The 17,632-nt window shown below is 38.9% G+C and overlaps 1 protein-coding gene across 3 annotated transcripts in view; it reads left to right on the top strand.

Annotated features, from left to right (window-relative positions):
- Positions 1 to 17,632, top strand: part of LOC121629129 (collagen alpha-1(XVIII) chain-like) — a 57,160-nt gene that overhangs the window by 23,706 nt on the left and 15,822 nt on the right. For all 3 annotated transcript variants that reach the window (XM_041968700.1, XM_041968698.1, XM_041968699.1), the window contains exons 3-7: positions 8,522 to 8,769; positions 8,877 to 9,047; positions 10,317 to 10,448; positions 15,913 to 15,987; positions 17,024 to 17,113. In XM_041968700.1, coding sequence (XP_041824634.1) covers positions 8,522 to 8,769; positions 8,877 to 9,047; positions 10,317 to 10,448; positions 15,913 to 15,987; positions 17,024 to 17,113 — 716 coding nt within the window. The remainder of the gene's footprint in view (positions 1 to 8,521; positions 8,770 to 8,876; positions 9,048 to 10,316; positions 10,449 to 15,912; positions 15,988 to 17,023; positions 17,114 to 17,632) is intronic.

The raw sequence follows: 17,632 nt of genomic DNA, 5'->3' as shown, positions 1-17,632 counted from the left end.
GCATGTTTTCTGATCTTCCTGATAAACATGGTCAGAAGTCAGAAGGTTCAGTAACAGAAGTGGGTGGGGCAGAAGTTTATCTGAAATGAATTCAAATGGCATTGGCCCACTTTACATGAAGTAGATTCCTGTAAAGCATCTGGTTTATCTTACAAGCTGTTGAAATTTGAAAAGCTGTCTCCACTTTCTGGGTTAATCAGCTGAGCAGCTGATGTCCTGGTACAGGAGCATGAACTCACTCTGGAATTATTCAGAAAAAGACAGTTGAAACCAACTTAGTTGAAAATAACTTAGTGTGCACTTTTCATACTGAAATGTACTGAAATGTAATGTCTTTTGCTCACAAAAATTGTAGCAAGTTTACTTCAAAGAAGTAGTGCACTTCCTGCCATCCTAATGCTTCCCTGCCTTAGCCAAACAGAAAACAAGCTCCTCTTATGCTCATGCTGTATTTTAAAGCTGCGTGGGGGAACTTCCAGTTTCGAAAAGCCCTTATGTCAGCTTCATATATCTGTTTGCATTTCTCAACACATGAAGGACTTTATTGTAACTGTGCAAAGGTAGAATGAATTTACAGTACTTTGACAGTCTCTTAAAGTGCTGAAATACACTTTGAGGGTATATCAGGAATTTGCAGACCCCCCTTCCCCCAAAAATACTGGTCAGTATTTGTGTGAGCCCAGCCTTTGAACAGGAGGAGACATTTTCCCTTACAAATCCTAATCTTTACAGCCTCCATGTGTGGTTCATATGGTTGACTTGTTGCAGTAAGGTGGTTGCAACACCATGTAATCTCTTTCCCCACTGGGATCAATATATAGAGGCAACATCAACCACAACCTGTCTGTTTTGGATAAAAACTGAAAAGCTGCATGAAATTGAGCAGATCTGGTAGCTTGCTGACTTTGGGGCATTTTTTGTGTGTATATGTGTTTTATCTGTTTATGTGCAATGCCGTGTCATTCCCTTGGCATCCCACTGGTACTGTGCTTGAACATGGCTATTACAATCCCAACATACAGAAGACTCACATGATATTTTTTTTCTCATTCCTAAAAAGTATGATTCTCACGATGGTTATCAATCTGAGTCCAACTGTTTAAATTTTCAAGTCAATTAGTGGAGTTGTCTTGTCCAGTATTTGAGGAGAATATGAGATTGTTTCAATGCAATTATGAAATATTGTATAATATATTAATAGGTATGTTGAGGGTGATACCCTCCAACTTGGCCCTTTATTTTACATTCTTGCAGGTAAACTAGATGTCCTCTTTTCTTTTGCATGTGAAGACATAGTGGTCATCCAAATGACCCACAAGACCCCAGTTGAAGGTGTAAATGATCATTATATCTTGATCTCCAAAGGAAAGCAAGGATATTAAACACTAATACTATAACTAAACTACCTTTAGCAGTACAAAGACTTGTCACTGGGGTGGAACCCTCAAAGGTTCTGCTGTTTCACCATCAACATTGAGAACTTGTTGATACCTTAAGTACCTTGGACAGACCAGTATTGAATGCTGGTTGTCATCTACGATTATATTCTATTATACCATGGTCTGGGTGAATACTCGATTCTGATTGGCTGAAGGGTGTCAATTAAAAAGTGATAATGGACTCCAATGAAAGAAGTTCCGGTCAAATAGACTTATTGCTGTAAATTATTTCGCTGACTAAACAGTAGTTGGTAACCATGGCAACAGAAACTCAGACGCCAGGCAGCAGGCACGCCAGATCAGAGCAGCCTGCAGGCTTATTGAACGATGTAGGAAACTATCTGTGGACTTTGACTGTTTGAAACAAAATATCTCATCATCCTCTGGATACACACAAGCTATAAGAGCTACACCTGCCCTCTGAAATGACACTTTGTGTCACGTAACATAACATTAAGCAATTATCTCCCTTCCCTCCACTGATCAGGTCTAATACAACAGCTACGGCTGACCGAGCTGCAGATTCTGTGTTAGAGCCGGTTAAGAGTCGCTGCTGAAGACACGCCAGATCACTTCTGTGATGGGGCATCGCTATGAAAGCAGCCTGCAGGCTTATTTAATGATGTAGGAAACTATTTCCATCATCCTGTGGACACACTCAAGCTAAGAGCTGCACCCGCCCTCTGAAATGTTTGTGTCAGTAACATAAGTGAGGCTGACTGAACTGCAGGTTCTGTGTCAGAGCCAGTCACCTTGGCAACGCGTCACAACGAAATAGTCCACTCACCCACTTCTTGTGAAAAACTTACAATTAAACCGGTAAAAAACAACATTAACGTTAACATTAATAATTTATTTAATGTTTTTTTCTTTCTTAATGGACCATGGCATAAGCGGGATAATGCCCTTTGAGGTGGCCATTATCATAAATTATTGGATTACGCGGAGGCTTGAACCATCCAACACAAGGTGGCGACAAGGTGGCACTAAAGCACTCAGTGGTTTCTATCCCAAAGTTCCAACAACCTGCTTGGGAAAATCAGGTCAGCTGACTCAGCATTGTCTTTTAAGTGGCTTCTGATAACACATTTTTTATTGATATTCAGTAACAGTGTCTTTTGATACTTCTATTTGTACCATTGCTGTTGTTGATTTTAATGTGTAATTGTGTTTATTATTTATTATTAATTATGTTATTATTATTATTACTATTATTATTATCATTGAAAGGTTGGGAAACTTAATCTGGGATTTAGCCTAACCTACCATGTACCTTGGACTGTAGTGAAAATAAATGGACCCAAGGTTGAAATAATATTCCATTTTCCTTTTAAACAGCCACAAGGACTGCTGAAAGTTCTGGGTATTAGTGATTAAAATGCAGCTTTTGTTTCTGGCATCACCCTGAACAAGCTCTTTTCATCTGATACTTCTACTGCACTTAATACTGATGCAGACTTGGCACTTAGCCCCAAAGCTAAAAGAGCAGCTCCATGCTAGACAGAGACCTTAAGCCTCACCTCATCTCACACATTCACAATTTAAATACACAGTGTGTGTGATCTTAGCAATTTACCTAGAACTCCACGGTTCTCACAAGACATCCAGGCTGTGTGTCCTCAATATGCAGACATGTTTTTTTTGTCTGCATCAAAACCATGGGACCCATTTATATTTGAGAGATTACATTTTCAAGGTGGAGCAGAAGAAGAAGGGGAATTCCTGTTAAGTATTTCTGCCATCACACAGGTGTGAGGATAACATCTGGTTGTCTGTAATAATCAGGTGTTACATTAGATTTACAAGACCATACTGGTTCATCTGCCTTTTGGCTCATAAACAGCAAAGTTTATCTATGGTCTATGATTGAGTTGCAGCTACTTGAGGGATGAAGGATTGTGTTGCAGTACGCCACCTGCGGCATCCTAACCCTGCCGGTATCCTGCAGGTTTTCATTGTTTCCCTGATTTAACAAACCTGTATAAAATCAAATGGATCCAACAGCTTCTTTTCAACTTCTTTACAAAAACCCATTAATTTCAGTCAGGTGTGTTAGATCAGGGAAACAATGAAAACCTGCAGGAAACTGGCCTTCGAGGACCCGAGTTTGACACCCCTGCTCTAAGACATACATGAAAACACTAAAAACCCTGTAGAAATGTGACACATAAATAGGTTTGACATATTTCCCAAACAGTTTATGTTTAAAATGCCGCTTGTTTTGCTCTGTTCATAATGTAAACAAGCTAATCAGGATGTGAGGTTGTAAGTGTGTTACACTACAGAACAGGCTAAATCTAGTTCAATGATGTCAAATTTTGGTGAACCCTGTGCAATTTCAAGCCCCAGTTTTCTGTTCTTATCTGACAGGAGTGACACCTGGTGAGGTCTTCTGCTGCTGTAGCCCATCATGTTGTGCATTCAGAGATGGTGTTCTGCATACCTTGGTTGGAACCAGTGCTTATTTGAGTTCTTTTTGCCTTTCTGTCATCTCCAACCAGTCTGCCCATTCTCCTGTGACATTAACAGACATTTGAGTCCAGACAGCTTCTCTTGTTTGGACATTTTCTATTTTTCAGACCATTCTCTGTAAACCCTAGAGATGGTTGTGCATGAAACTCCCAGATCAGCAGTTTCTGAAATTCTCTGTCATGGCATAACATGCCATGTTCAAAGTCACCTAAATCCCCTTTTTTCCTCATTCTGACAAGTTAACTTCAGCCTGCTGCCTTGACCTAGACTACATGCCTAAATGGCATTAGTTGCTCACATGTCACTGGCTGATTAGTTAATTCAAATGATGAATTTCTTTTCCTTAATGCAACCCGAGCCCTTGAACGATGTTGTGCTGAAGTTCACAGTCAGTGGAAACATCTACAGGTGATTTTACAACAGTTTATATGAAAGAGAAAAGCAAAGAGTGTGACTTTCACTTACATCTGTGATTCACTGTTTGTGGAGAAATCTTTATTTTGTTGTTTTTTTTTCCCTCCGGGGTTTATATTTGACATAATGTCACAATAAATGCTAAATAATTTCATAAAGCTGTGTCTAAATGTTTGGTTCTCTTGCTATACACTGTAGCACAGCTCATACACTCTGACAGCTGGAGGTCTAACACATCCCCTTTTTCCCAAGAAATGGGAGTTAACCTTATTAAAACCAGTCCACTGACTTAATCTAATGGCAGCATCTTGTACTTAATTTATACACCTTGAAGTCATTACAATTCATTTTTGGTCATAGCTCATGTATTGTATCCCTTGAGCCTTCATCTTATTTTTTGTCCTCTTCCAGTGCAGGTGGTGCTCTAACTCAGCCAAAGCTGACTATTCTGAGAGACCACTCCTTGACCTGAATCACTGGAAAGTTTCTCATAACTGATGCTCTAACAAGCTTTGCTGTTTTTACATTGTTTGCAGTGTTGAGATAAGCTCACTCAGCCAAGTTCCTGGCTGCATAATTGCTCACAGATCTGCTCTGAAGATGATGCATAGAACCAGAGAAACACTCATTTTCCTAAAGTCTTTCTGCATCATAAGAAATCAAGTGAACAGAGAGTGCATCTATGCTTCCATGGTAATCTGTCCAGCTGTTAAGCCTCTGACCCAGTGGAGAAACATCTGCAGTGAGGTCACACTCAGGCAGGAGAAGGAGTGTGGTGACAGATTGAGCTGTGGGAGTACTGGCAGCACTGAAGCACTGACAACATTGAAATGATATGAAACAAAGTTTTTGTCTGGAGATAATGCTGCCAATAAGTCAGACTTCAATTTTTGATTTCAGGAATTTTTATTATTTTTTTTTTATTTATGTTTTTTTTCAGATATGGGTCAAAGAGCATTTGGAAAATATGTTTTAGTTTGTTTTGTCTTTATTGGATTTCAGAGCATCAGCTTAAGAATTACAGTGCTCTAAAGTTAAGACATCTTTTTTCTATGAGCTTTCTTTAATTCTACTTATTCTTACATACTTAAAAAAAAAAAAAAAAAAAAAAACATTTGAATCAATGCATTTCATAATATGTTGCAGTGCCATTAGGTTATTCAGTGTTATGCAGCTGATTTATCAGTCATAAGATTGAATACAAATCAAGTATTGATGCAGAAGTTTGCAGATTTAGCTGAGGTAGAATGTTTGAAAACCACAAAAACACCAATACATTCTTTGTGTTCCAGTTGCATGTTTCAGTAGAAACAGCTGCTCACTTCCATGCACTAAAATGACAGTTTTCAGCTGCAGTGGAGGTTAAGCAGCATAATGGTCTAAATTACACTTCATTGTTGTTTTATTTGCCAAACTCTGCAGGGGTTTCAGTCCAATTACAGCCTGGTAGAGTGTGCCTCCCTTCCTGTGTGTAAGCTCACTGGCACACACACTTAGCACACAGCATACTCAGAAGTCTTGATATTTGCACTCTTCTGCTTAGTCTGCCTCTTTTTCCCCCACTTTTTTTTTTTTCTTTGTCACCCCTTTGCACAGACAAACACACGCCACGCAGTAGGTCTAATTTGCAGGAGCTGCCACTGCGCAGCATGTGCGTATTAGCCCAGACTAATGCCTTCCAGATGCCGAGTCACTATAACTTTCTACCCATACATGCTGAAAGAACAAACCATTGTTTCAGGGATATCCCTATTAAGGAGAACCAGGTGTGGAGGAGATTGTGTGTGTGTGTGATAGACAAAGAGACGTAAGCAAGTTTTTGTAAAGAGTTTGTACGTCTGTTTGAGAGAAAAAACAGTCTCTGGCATGCTTGACAACTTGTGTGCGGATAACTGACAGAAAGAAACAAAGGAAACAAATGTGAATTCAGCCATGACAGTGAGTTTACAGAGTGTGATGATATGGGCGGGGGGCATTAGACACTTGGAAGCCCCTTCTCAGGCTCTTTGTAAAATTTATGGGGTGTATCCGAGATGTCAGACTGTCAGATGGAAGCAAGAAAGACTGGAACAAATCAGGACTGCCAGAGCTCATAGGGAGAAGAATTGTGAAAAATAATTTGGTTAATGATTAAAAGACATTTGCATTTTTTAAGCTGTGGAAGGTTTGTGTTTGTAAAGCAAGATTTCACCTGCTCTCCCAATTGTGTACCCCATCACCTTCCAGCTCAGTCTGGTTTGCTTACATATTAAGCAGGTTTGGTCCAAAGTTATTAACATGATTTTTGTCAGTTATTGTAGCGGGTACAACGAGAAAGTCATAACCCCAAAGTGGTGAATTTTTTATACTTTTATACCCTTTTGCTTTAGTGTGCATCTGTGTAATATGTCTTCAAAGTCACAAAGATTAAAGAGAGTCATTTTCTCCACATAGCTCTTTTAGACTCAATGCTGAGCTGATTAAAGGCCCATTTCAGAGCTGATTCAACCTTAAGGTTTAATGTTTCCACATTCACAGAAGCCCTGCAATGTTATGTCATGATTCAGCACATTCCTTCCAATACATTCTTTCCCCATTCCTTACACGCTGAAGTTTTGAAGTTTCGTTCATGAAAAAGTGTTAACCATGTTTGTGACTGCTCATTGCTTTGCTAGCAGTCATTTCCAAATGTTGACCAGTATTTCTCAACAGCACTGCAAACAGGATTTTTACACACTACTCATTTCTCTGCAACATTGCCACAGAGGTGCTTTTGCAACTAATGTGCAGAAAATAGCATCCACCTGATGTGAATGGTAGAGCCAGGTTCCTGAATAGAGATGATGAAGCAGTTTAGTTGAGCAGTTGGCAAAAATATGGATGGAATTTGCTCTGAACTCCAAGAGGATCACAGGCGTTTGCCAAGAGTAGATGATTGTGGATCCGTGCCAGTAACAAAAGCAACTGAGATCCTGTGAATCCCAGAAGCAGTAGTCTCTGCAGTTTCATTTGGTGACTTAAAATGAAAAACTGTCAGCCTTTCCTTTTAAAATTACACAGAAGATAGACACATAAATCTAAAGATTGGCTTCTACTCAAAATTCCCTCTATAAAAACTCCCTAAGTGACGTGTATCAGGTCATACTATTACTTAGAAATGTCACAGCTAACTTAGTCTGACAGTGGCTGGAAATGAAAATAGTGCTGGCTTGGACACATTTTATGTCAATAAATCCATCATCATCAAAATTTAACTGTACTTTCTATAGTAAAAATGATGTAATCTTAAAAAAAACATTTGCACGGTTGTAAGAATCTGACAATTTTCCTGACGATGAAAGATCTGAAGTGTTTTTGTACAAAAGGCATCATGTTTAAAAAGAAAAGGTACTTCAGCATGTGACAAATGTTTTTAAAATAATGAGAATAGTAAGAAGCAACATAAAAATAAAAAGCTAAGATCAGAAATATTGTCAGCTTATATTTACGCAGCTCTATATCTAAACCAGGGCTACTCAGTTCTGTCCTACAAGAGCTGCATTCCTGTGATGGAGCAAAAAAACATTGAAAACCTGCATGACTGCAGCCCTTGTAGGACTGAACTGAGTAGCTCTGATCTAAACTAACTAACAGTTTTATGACTAAATTATTTCAATATTTAGTCAACAAGAATTTACCTACAATGAAATGTGTATTTATTTGGGCTGTCAAACGATTAAAAGTGTTGATCTTATTAAACACATGGATTAATTAGAATTAATCACTGGTGCTTAATTAGAATCAGAATACTTTATTAATCCCGGAGGAAATTGTGTGCACACATCAGGAAGTTTTCACTAAATCAGTCTAACTATGAGCTTGTGTTTATACTGCTGTGTCTGCATCAGGCAGGAGTTGAAGTTTCTATGTCTTTTGTTAAGCAGACTACATGATGCAACTGCAGCATTGATGGGCCAATGGAAAAAACAAATGGTTCTAAATCAGTCACTGTCTCTGAGCCAGCACTGGACCTGACCTGAGCTGTCTGAAATGCATCATGCAAAGTCCAATCTTCTTTTATGAACTTGACATAAAACACATCTGTAGACTCCCTGCATAATTGACCATGAGACCATGTGGGACCTCCAGGAAGAATGAAAATTGAATGTCTCAGACAGAAGGTGATGAGGTCCTGCTTTTTCGCTCCACTAATATACTCTTATGTTTGTTTTTTGCAGACCGTGGTTCTCAGAGCTCCTTGGACCTGACAGAGTTGATTGGCGTTCCCCTCCCTCCTTCTGTGTCCTTTGTTACTGGCTTTGAGGGTTACCCTGCCTACAGTTTCGGCCCAGATGCCAACGTGGGCCGCCTCACAAAGTCATTCATCCCCGACCCATTTCACCATGATTTTGCCATCACGGTCACGGCCAAGCCGACCACACGCCGTGGCGGTGTGCTATTTGCCATCACAGATGCTTATCAGAAGGTGAGGCATTATGATTCATCTAACTTCTTACTTCTATTTTTATTGTTTAGATTATTTATGCCATATTTAAACAAAAATATGAACTTTTTTTTTTTTTTTGTCTTAAGATTGTACAGTTAGGTGTAGCATTGTCGGAAGTGGAAGATGGCTCCCAGAGAATCATATTGTACTACACTGATGCAGAAACTAGAGGGGAGACCCAAGAGGCAGCTTCATTCAAAATGGGAGACCTGACAGGAAGATGGGCGAGGTTTACACTTACTGTACAGGGTGCAGAGGTGAGTAAAGATGACATGTATTGTTTATTGACTATATACAAAAAGTGGACATAGTCATCGTGAAGTTGTCAACTAGCACAGCTGCACACATCTGGACTAATTGAGAATGTGAAAGTAAGAATCTTCTTTACAGGAAAATTCAGTTTTACCAACTTTTGAAGGTCACATGAGGCTGAATTTGATGAATAGGAAGTGTGTTGACGTAGCTTTCACATTTTTATTGTACTGTGAGCAGGTACATGTACAGTATTGCACATGCCACGCAGTTCAGGCGGTTTATGCTACATCTCAGCTCTGAGTCTGAGTCATGTTTAGCATCGCATTACACTCCTGATCTGCTTTTCTCAGTTTTGGACCCAAAAACTACTATTTGGTTTCTGGTTTGCTGCCACAGACCCAGCTCTCATCACTAACACATTAATGTGTACAATGAAAGTTGTACCAGTTTGATACACGGTTTGAGGTCTGATCTGTGTGGGGCAATGAGATCAAGCCAGAGAGCGTTCCAAGCGGAGGTGTCTGGGTAAGTATACCACAAAACGAAGTCTCAAGCTCTAAAAGTACAGTGTTGGTCATCGTGTTACAAAACACTGTTGTTCAGCAAAATCTTGTGTCTTTGCTTTCATTCAAATGTGCAGCCCACATAGATACGGATGAAGGTCTTTTCTTTATTCCAGTGACGGTATGAGAGCAGCGACCTCAAATTTTTATTGAAGAAATTCCTTGTGAATATTGTTGCTTTCTCGCTTTTTTACACACTTCATCCAGGGACATGAAATGGTTTTTGCACAGGTGTATTCAGTTTGTGAGTATTTTCTGTTGACAGGGGATAGTTTTACTAATCTGAACAAATTATGGTCTGGTTTCAATTCACAATCAGTGTAAATGGGAGTGTGCAGCTCTGTGGGCAAGTTCCTAAAACTGCAAACTGATCCACAAAAACACACAGCCAGTTAATTTGAACAATGACCAAACCAATGGCAGCAACAAAATGACCATAGACTCACACACGGCAGACTTATTGATGATTTGGAGCTCATAACTTACCATCAGCACAGGCAGAGTTTGCTTCTTATTACTACAACACAAGATAAATGCCTTTCAGGTGATAAGTTACCACTCCACCTCGATGATAAATACAGATGGGAAGCTAAAACAGACACAAAGTGATTGTATATCTGTCTCTGTTTATCTAACTGCAGAACATGATGTATTCATAAGAAATTTCATGTCATGAATATGTTTGTGTATCGTTTTCCCTCCACGTAGGTGCGTCTGTACATGGACTGTGAGGAATACCACAAAGTTGACTTCGCCAGGAGCACTCAGCCTCTGACCTTTGAGGCCAGCTCGGGCATCTTTGTAGGGAATGCTGGTGGCACAGGCCTGGAAAGGTTTGTGGTAAGTGTGAGCAGTACTTTATTTTCTGTGGTGTGTTTGTCTATGTGTGTGCACAAGTCTTTAAACGCAGTGGCTACCATCAACTTCTGCAGTAAAAGCATTTCAGGATTTTCCTGCTCTGTCTTTAGTCTGACCTGCATGACGCCTACTTTTCCATAAGTTTATTTTTCATTTCTGCTGTAGTGAGTTTGGATCGTTAAGCTCAGGATGGAGATCTAATCCAGAGCTGTTTGCAGAGACAAATGTGATGTTTTGGTCTCGAATGGGCTTCTCTACATTTGAGCCGTCAACACAATGATATTTGTTGGCAGCTTTACGACTGCCACAGGAGATCGTAAATAAACCACTACATGTGTTTGAGCGTTGCCTTAACCTACAAGAGCTCATTAAATAACAAGCTGTATATGATTTACATGTTTGGAAAATGGCTGAAAGTCTCTCATCTTGAATGACTTACACTGAATGTAGCTGGAGGATTAAAAAGTAGACTTAATCAGTGGTAGGAATGCAAGGACAAAGGCTCCAATCCCTCACAATGGTTTTTAAATATATCTCTGTGTATTTAAAGGGATAGAAATGTGCTGAGATTCAGAGTTTCTGCTTTCAGTGCACTCGTAAGAAAAACTAAAGCAGTAAATGCTTCAGTGATTTCCTTCCAGTCATCAGTGATTTGCTGTTTTGTTGTAGCTATGAAAGGTTTTGTTTGTCCCACTGTTGCTGCAGATATGATGAGAGAAAACTAGTTTAGGGAATAGCAATCAACCATGCACCATGTGTAACAGCTTATATATTAATCTGAGCAGAAGACATCTGGAATTTAATCAAGATGTTATGTGTAAAACTTCTCCAACATCAGAGATTAGTTGTTTTTTTGGTTTTTTTTCATAAGAAAAGAGTAAAGTTTATGATAGAAAGCATTCCAAATGTTATTTTTCTGAATAACTCAACTCAATGCTGGTGATAAAGGTTAAAAATACATAATTTTCTTCCTTTTATATTCAACTTTTTATAGATTTTTTTTGACCAGTCATAGTGTGAGTGTATGTTTCTTTCTAAAAGAGCAGAAAACAACTTTCAACCACCAGGGAACCTCTTTTGCTTTGCCCAGTGAAGATTTTACTAGAGAAATCTGAGGAGGGTTTAGAAGAAATCCAAACAGTCATGGAGGGAGTGTATGGGTTTACTGGGGGATTTTTGCTTCCAGAAGGGACTTCATTTTGTTGCTGGAACAATCTATTAAAGGGGTTTGTCTACCTACTGGGTTTTAAGGCCAAGTCTGATGTGTGGATTTACATTATAAAGAGCTAAAGTTTCATTGTAGATCCAACTTGCTTATCTGTACCACCAAAATAAAATAAAAAATCTTAAATATTCTGCTCTCATTAATTTGCAAGTCCCTTTTTTATTTATTTAGTTCAGTTGCAATTAAGTTTCTTTCACAATTTCCCCAAATGGAAACAAAAATATATGTGTCTCCATTTTTAGGCCTCTGTTTGAAAATTTCATACCCATAACTAAATGAGTACCTGTACATCTCTGGCCACAAGGTCTGTTTAAATATTTTTGTTACTGGTGTAAAATAGATGAAGATGGCACCTGGCACAACGGTTGTTGAGAGTTGTGACTAACCCCAGGTTGTATTAGAGTGGTCACTGACTGACTGTGTCTGACTAGGTGTTAATCTGCTTGGAATAGCTAAAAGGATGCTATTGTAGGTGGGGGAGAGGTGATCTCTCAGACCATGGTTGAGGTAGTACCAAAAAAAACAACCAACAAGAGTGCTGACTGGTTTGAAAAGCATCTGTCTGTTTCTGTATCCGCTTTCTGAGAGAAAAAAAAAAGTCTCATTTCCAGTAACAGTTCCCACTTGTTTGTCCAAACAATACATTTCTTTTATTGTTGTTTGTTTGTTTTGTTTTTTGCAATTTCTATTTTTCCTCTGGGTTTTTTACTCAATTTTTTCTCCGGCTAAACAAGCTCTCTGCTTCCTATTTGTCCACATTACAAGCGTTAGTGTTCCATTGTAAAGCTGCCTTAAAGTGTATCTGGACTGGTGCTGATGAGTCCTACAAGACAGTCTCTGTGAGTCGTTTACATGCCTCTCTCATTTTTAGTTTTCATAGCCTCCTAACTGCAGAGCAAAAGCCTGACAGAGACGTATGTTGCACCTTTTATTGCTCCAGAGTTGCAAACCTTCAGTTTACCTGTCATAAGCTTGGTGACATCATCCATAGGCTTCTGTGAGGTTTCCTCTCTTATCTCTTGGCAATAAACTCCATCTTTTTCATTATTTTCCTGGCTCTCTTCATACTGTCCTCCCCAGCAAATGTACCAGTACCCTCTGTTTAGCCTTTCAGTGCTTCAGCAGACAGCTCTGTCAGAGATCATCCTGCAGCAGTAGCTCTCTGCAAAAAAACTCTCCTTCCCAGCTTGAAACAAAAAATTATCAAATACTTTGACTTTTTTTGCTCATGTGACTTAATGAAACACAGCTTATGTTGGGTGTTGAGAGACTCTTGCATAACTTCTGCACATTCTGTGTGAAAGGCAAAGAATAGAGGTGTGTTGTGATTCTTCACTCAGGAACTAAGCAGGATTTATTGCTCAAATGTTGAAAAAATCCCGCTTTAAAGCAGAAGTTTTCTTGATTAAGTTTGTCTTTGTGTGGAGTGTTTTATGAGGGAAGGTTTACCACAGTTTAAAGCTACTTTCTCTTTGGTCAGGAGGATAAATTTGGTTCTCAAACGGTGGGAGGGGCCTTTCAAATCTGCAGATTTATTCTTCGTGCTATTTGTCTCCTGTGTTTATGACCAAACAATGTTATGAGACTATAAGAAGCTTTAAGACAAGTTTAATGACACAAGGATGAGTTCTGGATTCTTGACATTGTGCTTAAATTCAGAGAAATGTATGTGAAGCCTGAGCACAGACAGAAATGAGCTTAAGAAGTCCTTCCCTGTGCTACTGTATGTGCCATCTTAATTTATTCTTTACCAGTAAAATATACACAAAATAAGTTATGCATGCTGCATAATGAAAATTTTTATTTCCTATCCCATGTTTGTTATATTATGTGCGTAAACTACACTAACTTTAAATGCATCATGTCCACCAAGAAACCAGTAAACATTGATTTTACTCAGACTCAAATACAGCTTTATTTTAACAATATTTATTACTGTATTTATTAAGTATTTATTGTTTACAAAGTACTAGTTTCACTATTGGAATAATTTTGCACCTTTTCACAGTTTTGCAATGTTTTAATTGCATCACAAGTCCAACAGGTTGAAGAGAAAAGGTGAGAGCATGCACAGCCTCCTGCAGAGCTCTTGTGCTCAGACACACACCCTCTCAGGTAGTCAGTGTAGATCTGGATGCATCTACATGTATCTCTTGTAACTTCTCACACCACAGTACAAACTGGAACATGTCTTAAGTGACTTTTAAAGCCATCAATTTAGAAATTTAGATTTTAGCTAAAGATAAAATGTAATTTTCATTTTAGCCTTAATGTTAAATAAAACTGGTGGCTACTGGATTCAACATTATGTCCACAGAGACGGGTGTCACAGTCTTTGTCCTTTTAATGCAATGATGATAATATTAATATTTAGTAAAGCCGCTAATTTGATTTTAATTTTTGCCTCCACTTAAAGAATTTCAGAAGATCTCCTTTTGATTATCTAAAGTACATTTACTCATCTGCATTGCAGACCCAGTACAGTGTAAATGTGTCAGACAGCTGAACATCAACAGATTATCTCACTGCTTCCAGGAGATTTCATTTATCCAATTAAAAAAGCTTTAAGCACCTACCAACTAAATCAGTCCACCACGTGGTGGTGGCTTTAACTCGAGGGAGAATTCACATATTAAAGCTGTGGAAGACATTGCGTGGCACATTCTTTGTTTCAGATGTGTTGTTTACTCCACAAACAGATGTCTCTGATTTGGGTTCCTGTCCCAGCTTTTATCCACCCATTCCCTTTGTTGCTTCCTCTATTCTCTCCTCAACCTCTGTTACTCACTTTACCAACGTTTAATTTCACAGGCTTTGCTTCATTCCATTAAAAACAGGTTTCTGTCCTCTGGTCTAAACTGAATGTGACTGAAGCTGTCTTTTGCAAGTATCAAGCACACAGACAGCCTTCTTGATCTTTGAAAGACAGTATGGACCTGGGACATGTCCAAGTAAAAAGAAAAAACACTGTTGTATTTGGAAGAAACGGTTAGAATTTTTTCCACTTTTCTCTCCACCTTCCCTGCATCATCGCACTCATTTAAAATTCGTTGTGGTATTTAGCTGAATAATTTGGTTTTAGAGAGCTCAACCAGATTATCCAGCTGATAAACAGCTTCTCAGTTGCCATGGATACTGATCATAACAGAATCCAGTGTATGAGGAGAAACTACTTGAGCAGTCCAGCCTCTGAACCAGCATGAAAACTGTACTTTAAGAACCGTGCTGCTGCTGTATCAGTGTGGCTGTACCAATATTTTATCACCTGAAAGCGTTGGGTTGATTGGAGCTTGGGAATATGCATTTCAGACTTTTACAGACATACATTAAACTCATGACATTCATAAATGTGTCTGTCACCAGCAGAAAATCATGCAAGATATATCTACCTTTGCTTTATTTGCAGAAACGTCCTCCTTCAGTACCATAATAAAAGGTTAATTAATCGAGAAACAATAATCAATCATATCCAGGTGAAATATATATGTATATGTATATATATATATATAGATGTGAGGAAGATGTAATAGAAGATGTAAAGATGTGTAATAAGAAACACATTTACTGTTAAATCAAGAGCAAGATATCTGCCTTCTTTCATCCCAGTTACAGTACCTGTTTCTCCATCTCTCACTCTTTCTTTTCTCCCTTCAGAGCATTCAGTAAGCCTGATCTCAGTTCTGCAGTTCTTCATACTCTTATTAATGTCGACCCACTGTCAGTTCTGTCTCTTCATACAGATGAAATGACTGGGTTAAGGTGTCAAAATGTGGTACAGGTCTGTTGGATGATGATAATGGAGCAGCTGTTACAACACCAGCCTCAAAGACAGGGCGCTAATACTAGCCCTGGTATTGGTTAGCGGCTCTTCTGGTATCCCCCAGACAGATGCCACAATGTCAGGTCACAGTTAGAAGAGCACATAAAACAGCTGAAAATTGCTTTAAATAACAATATTGACTCTTGAAAAGATGAAGCCTTGTGGGCGATAATCCTTATGTCCTTCGGGGTTGATTAAAAAAGACAGAAATGCTTTTTTCCGGACAAACATGTGCAGCTGCGGCCAAATATTTTTGAGACTCTGTTCATTCTGTATTTTATGTGTCTGACTGGGTTTGTGTGTGGGAAAATGATGGAAAGTTAATGACACATAATCAACCAAATTATCGTGCAATAAAAGACTGACTCTCCTCTTCCTTCACCACTCCTCATCCTCTCCAGGGTTCCATCCAGCAGCTGGTGTTGAAGTCAGATCCCACGGCCCCAGATGACCAGTGTGAGGAAGATGATCCTTATGTGAGTTAGTATGAAAACACACATTTACATATTCAAACTTCAAAGTTACGGCACCTTTCAGGAAGAAACCTGGAGCTGTTACTCCCTCTGCTGGTGGAATTAGGGTATTACATGAAAATATGAACAGTCCATAAATGAATATATGTTCAAAAAGTAGACACACGCTTCAGCACGAGTGTCTGTGGGGCTTTTCTTTAACCAGACAGGATCTGATAAATCATTTCAGTGTCTCTGTGCCCATGTATAGAGGGGCACTAAGGTTGCAGTATGTCAATCAAGCACATCCACTGCAAGCTGTCTGAAATGTTAACAGTAATTCATTTATTTATTAAATAGGTTTAAAAAGTCTGAGCCATCTCTGAGCACTTTACACCTTGAGCTTTAAACCTCAAGATGCGCAAGTTGGACATTGAATTTGGAAAGTTGGAGCAATTTCACCAACCCATTATTAGAATATATTAAAATCTATCCAGCCTCCATCCATAAAAATATCATTATGGAGTTTGTGTGGACCAATTAGCACCGATTACACCAGAGTTGTCACCACAGTACACAGTCACATCAGATGTGATGCCACTTTAAACTCTGTAAACCGTGTAATGATTAATAGGGGAACAAAAACTTAATTTTGTCATGTTAGTGCGATAATTTTATTCCCAAGTATCAAAAGTTTAGTTCTTTAAAAACTCAGCCAGAGTATTTGAATTTATTCCTTGATTTTTCCATTCAGGACTAGTCATCTGTGAAGTTCTTTTTATCTTATGAATATAATAATGTTTGGAAGTGTTATCGTTTCAGATATGTTGTGATTTTAATTTTTTTTAAAGATAAATCACTGTTTACCCTCCATATCAGGACTGAAACTGTGGGAACCAAACAAGCCTTTTTCTCTCTCTTAGATGTATTTTTGGCCCATTTCCTGATTAAATTTTCTCAACCAACAGCTTGAACTCAGCTGGTTTCTTTCTGTCAATCTTTTCTTTGTCCAAGTTTATGTTCTGCTTCCTTTTTTTTCCCACTTTCATGTTCACATCAGGCCTCTGGATATGGGAGCGGCAGTGACTATGAAGACTTAGAGGGGATAGATGAAGTGAAGAAAATTGTGGAGGAGAGAGAATATCCAATGGTGTGTATATATACACACACACACAAACACACACATACACTGTCCTTCTGTTGTTGTGTTGTTTTTATTTTAGCCTTTTAACTAAGCTGGACTTAAACCAAAGAAAGCAGCTCTTTTCCCTGCAGGCCTGTTGGAGGCTGAAACATGGTAAATACGTGCTGCTCCCTGCCAGTTATGTGGTCTCCAAGACATACAACAGGGCACAGAGTGGAGAGAAATGGGGAAGGATGGCTAGATTATTATACTGACAGAAATGGTTCCTCTGGGATATTTATTATTTTCATATTTTGCCAATAGTCAGATGAGAAGATTGACATGAATAACTTCAGCTGAGCATCTGTGGTAGCTTGTCTCTGTCCAAGTCTCTATCTTATTGTTACTGTGAGACTTGGAGGCAACCAGCAGTTCCCATTTTATTTAATATACAAATTTGATTCACACACACATTCACACTGACGCTGCCATGCAAAGTGTTCAACCACAACCCATCAGGAGCAATTAGGGGTTCGATGTCTTGCT

The sequence above is a fragment of the Melanotaenia boesemani genome, chromosome 18, assembly GCF_017639745.1.
Source record: "Melanotaenia boesemani isolate fMelBoe1 chromosome 18, fMelBoe1.pri, whole genome shotgun sequence".
Lineage (NCBI taxonomy): Eukaryota > Metazoa > Chordata > Actinopteri > Atheriniformes > Melanotaeniidae > Melanotaenia > Melanotaenia boesemani.
The sequence above is the reverse complement of the archived record's forward strand: the minus strand, read 5'-3'. Positions and strand labels throughout refer to the sequence as shown.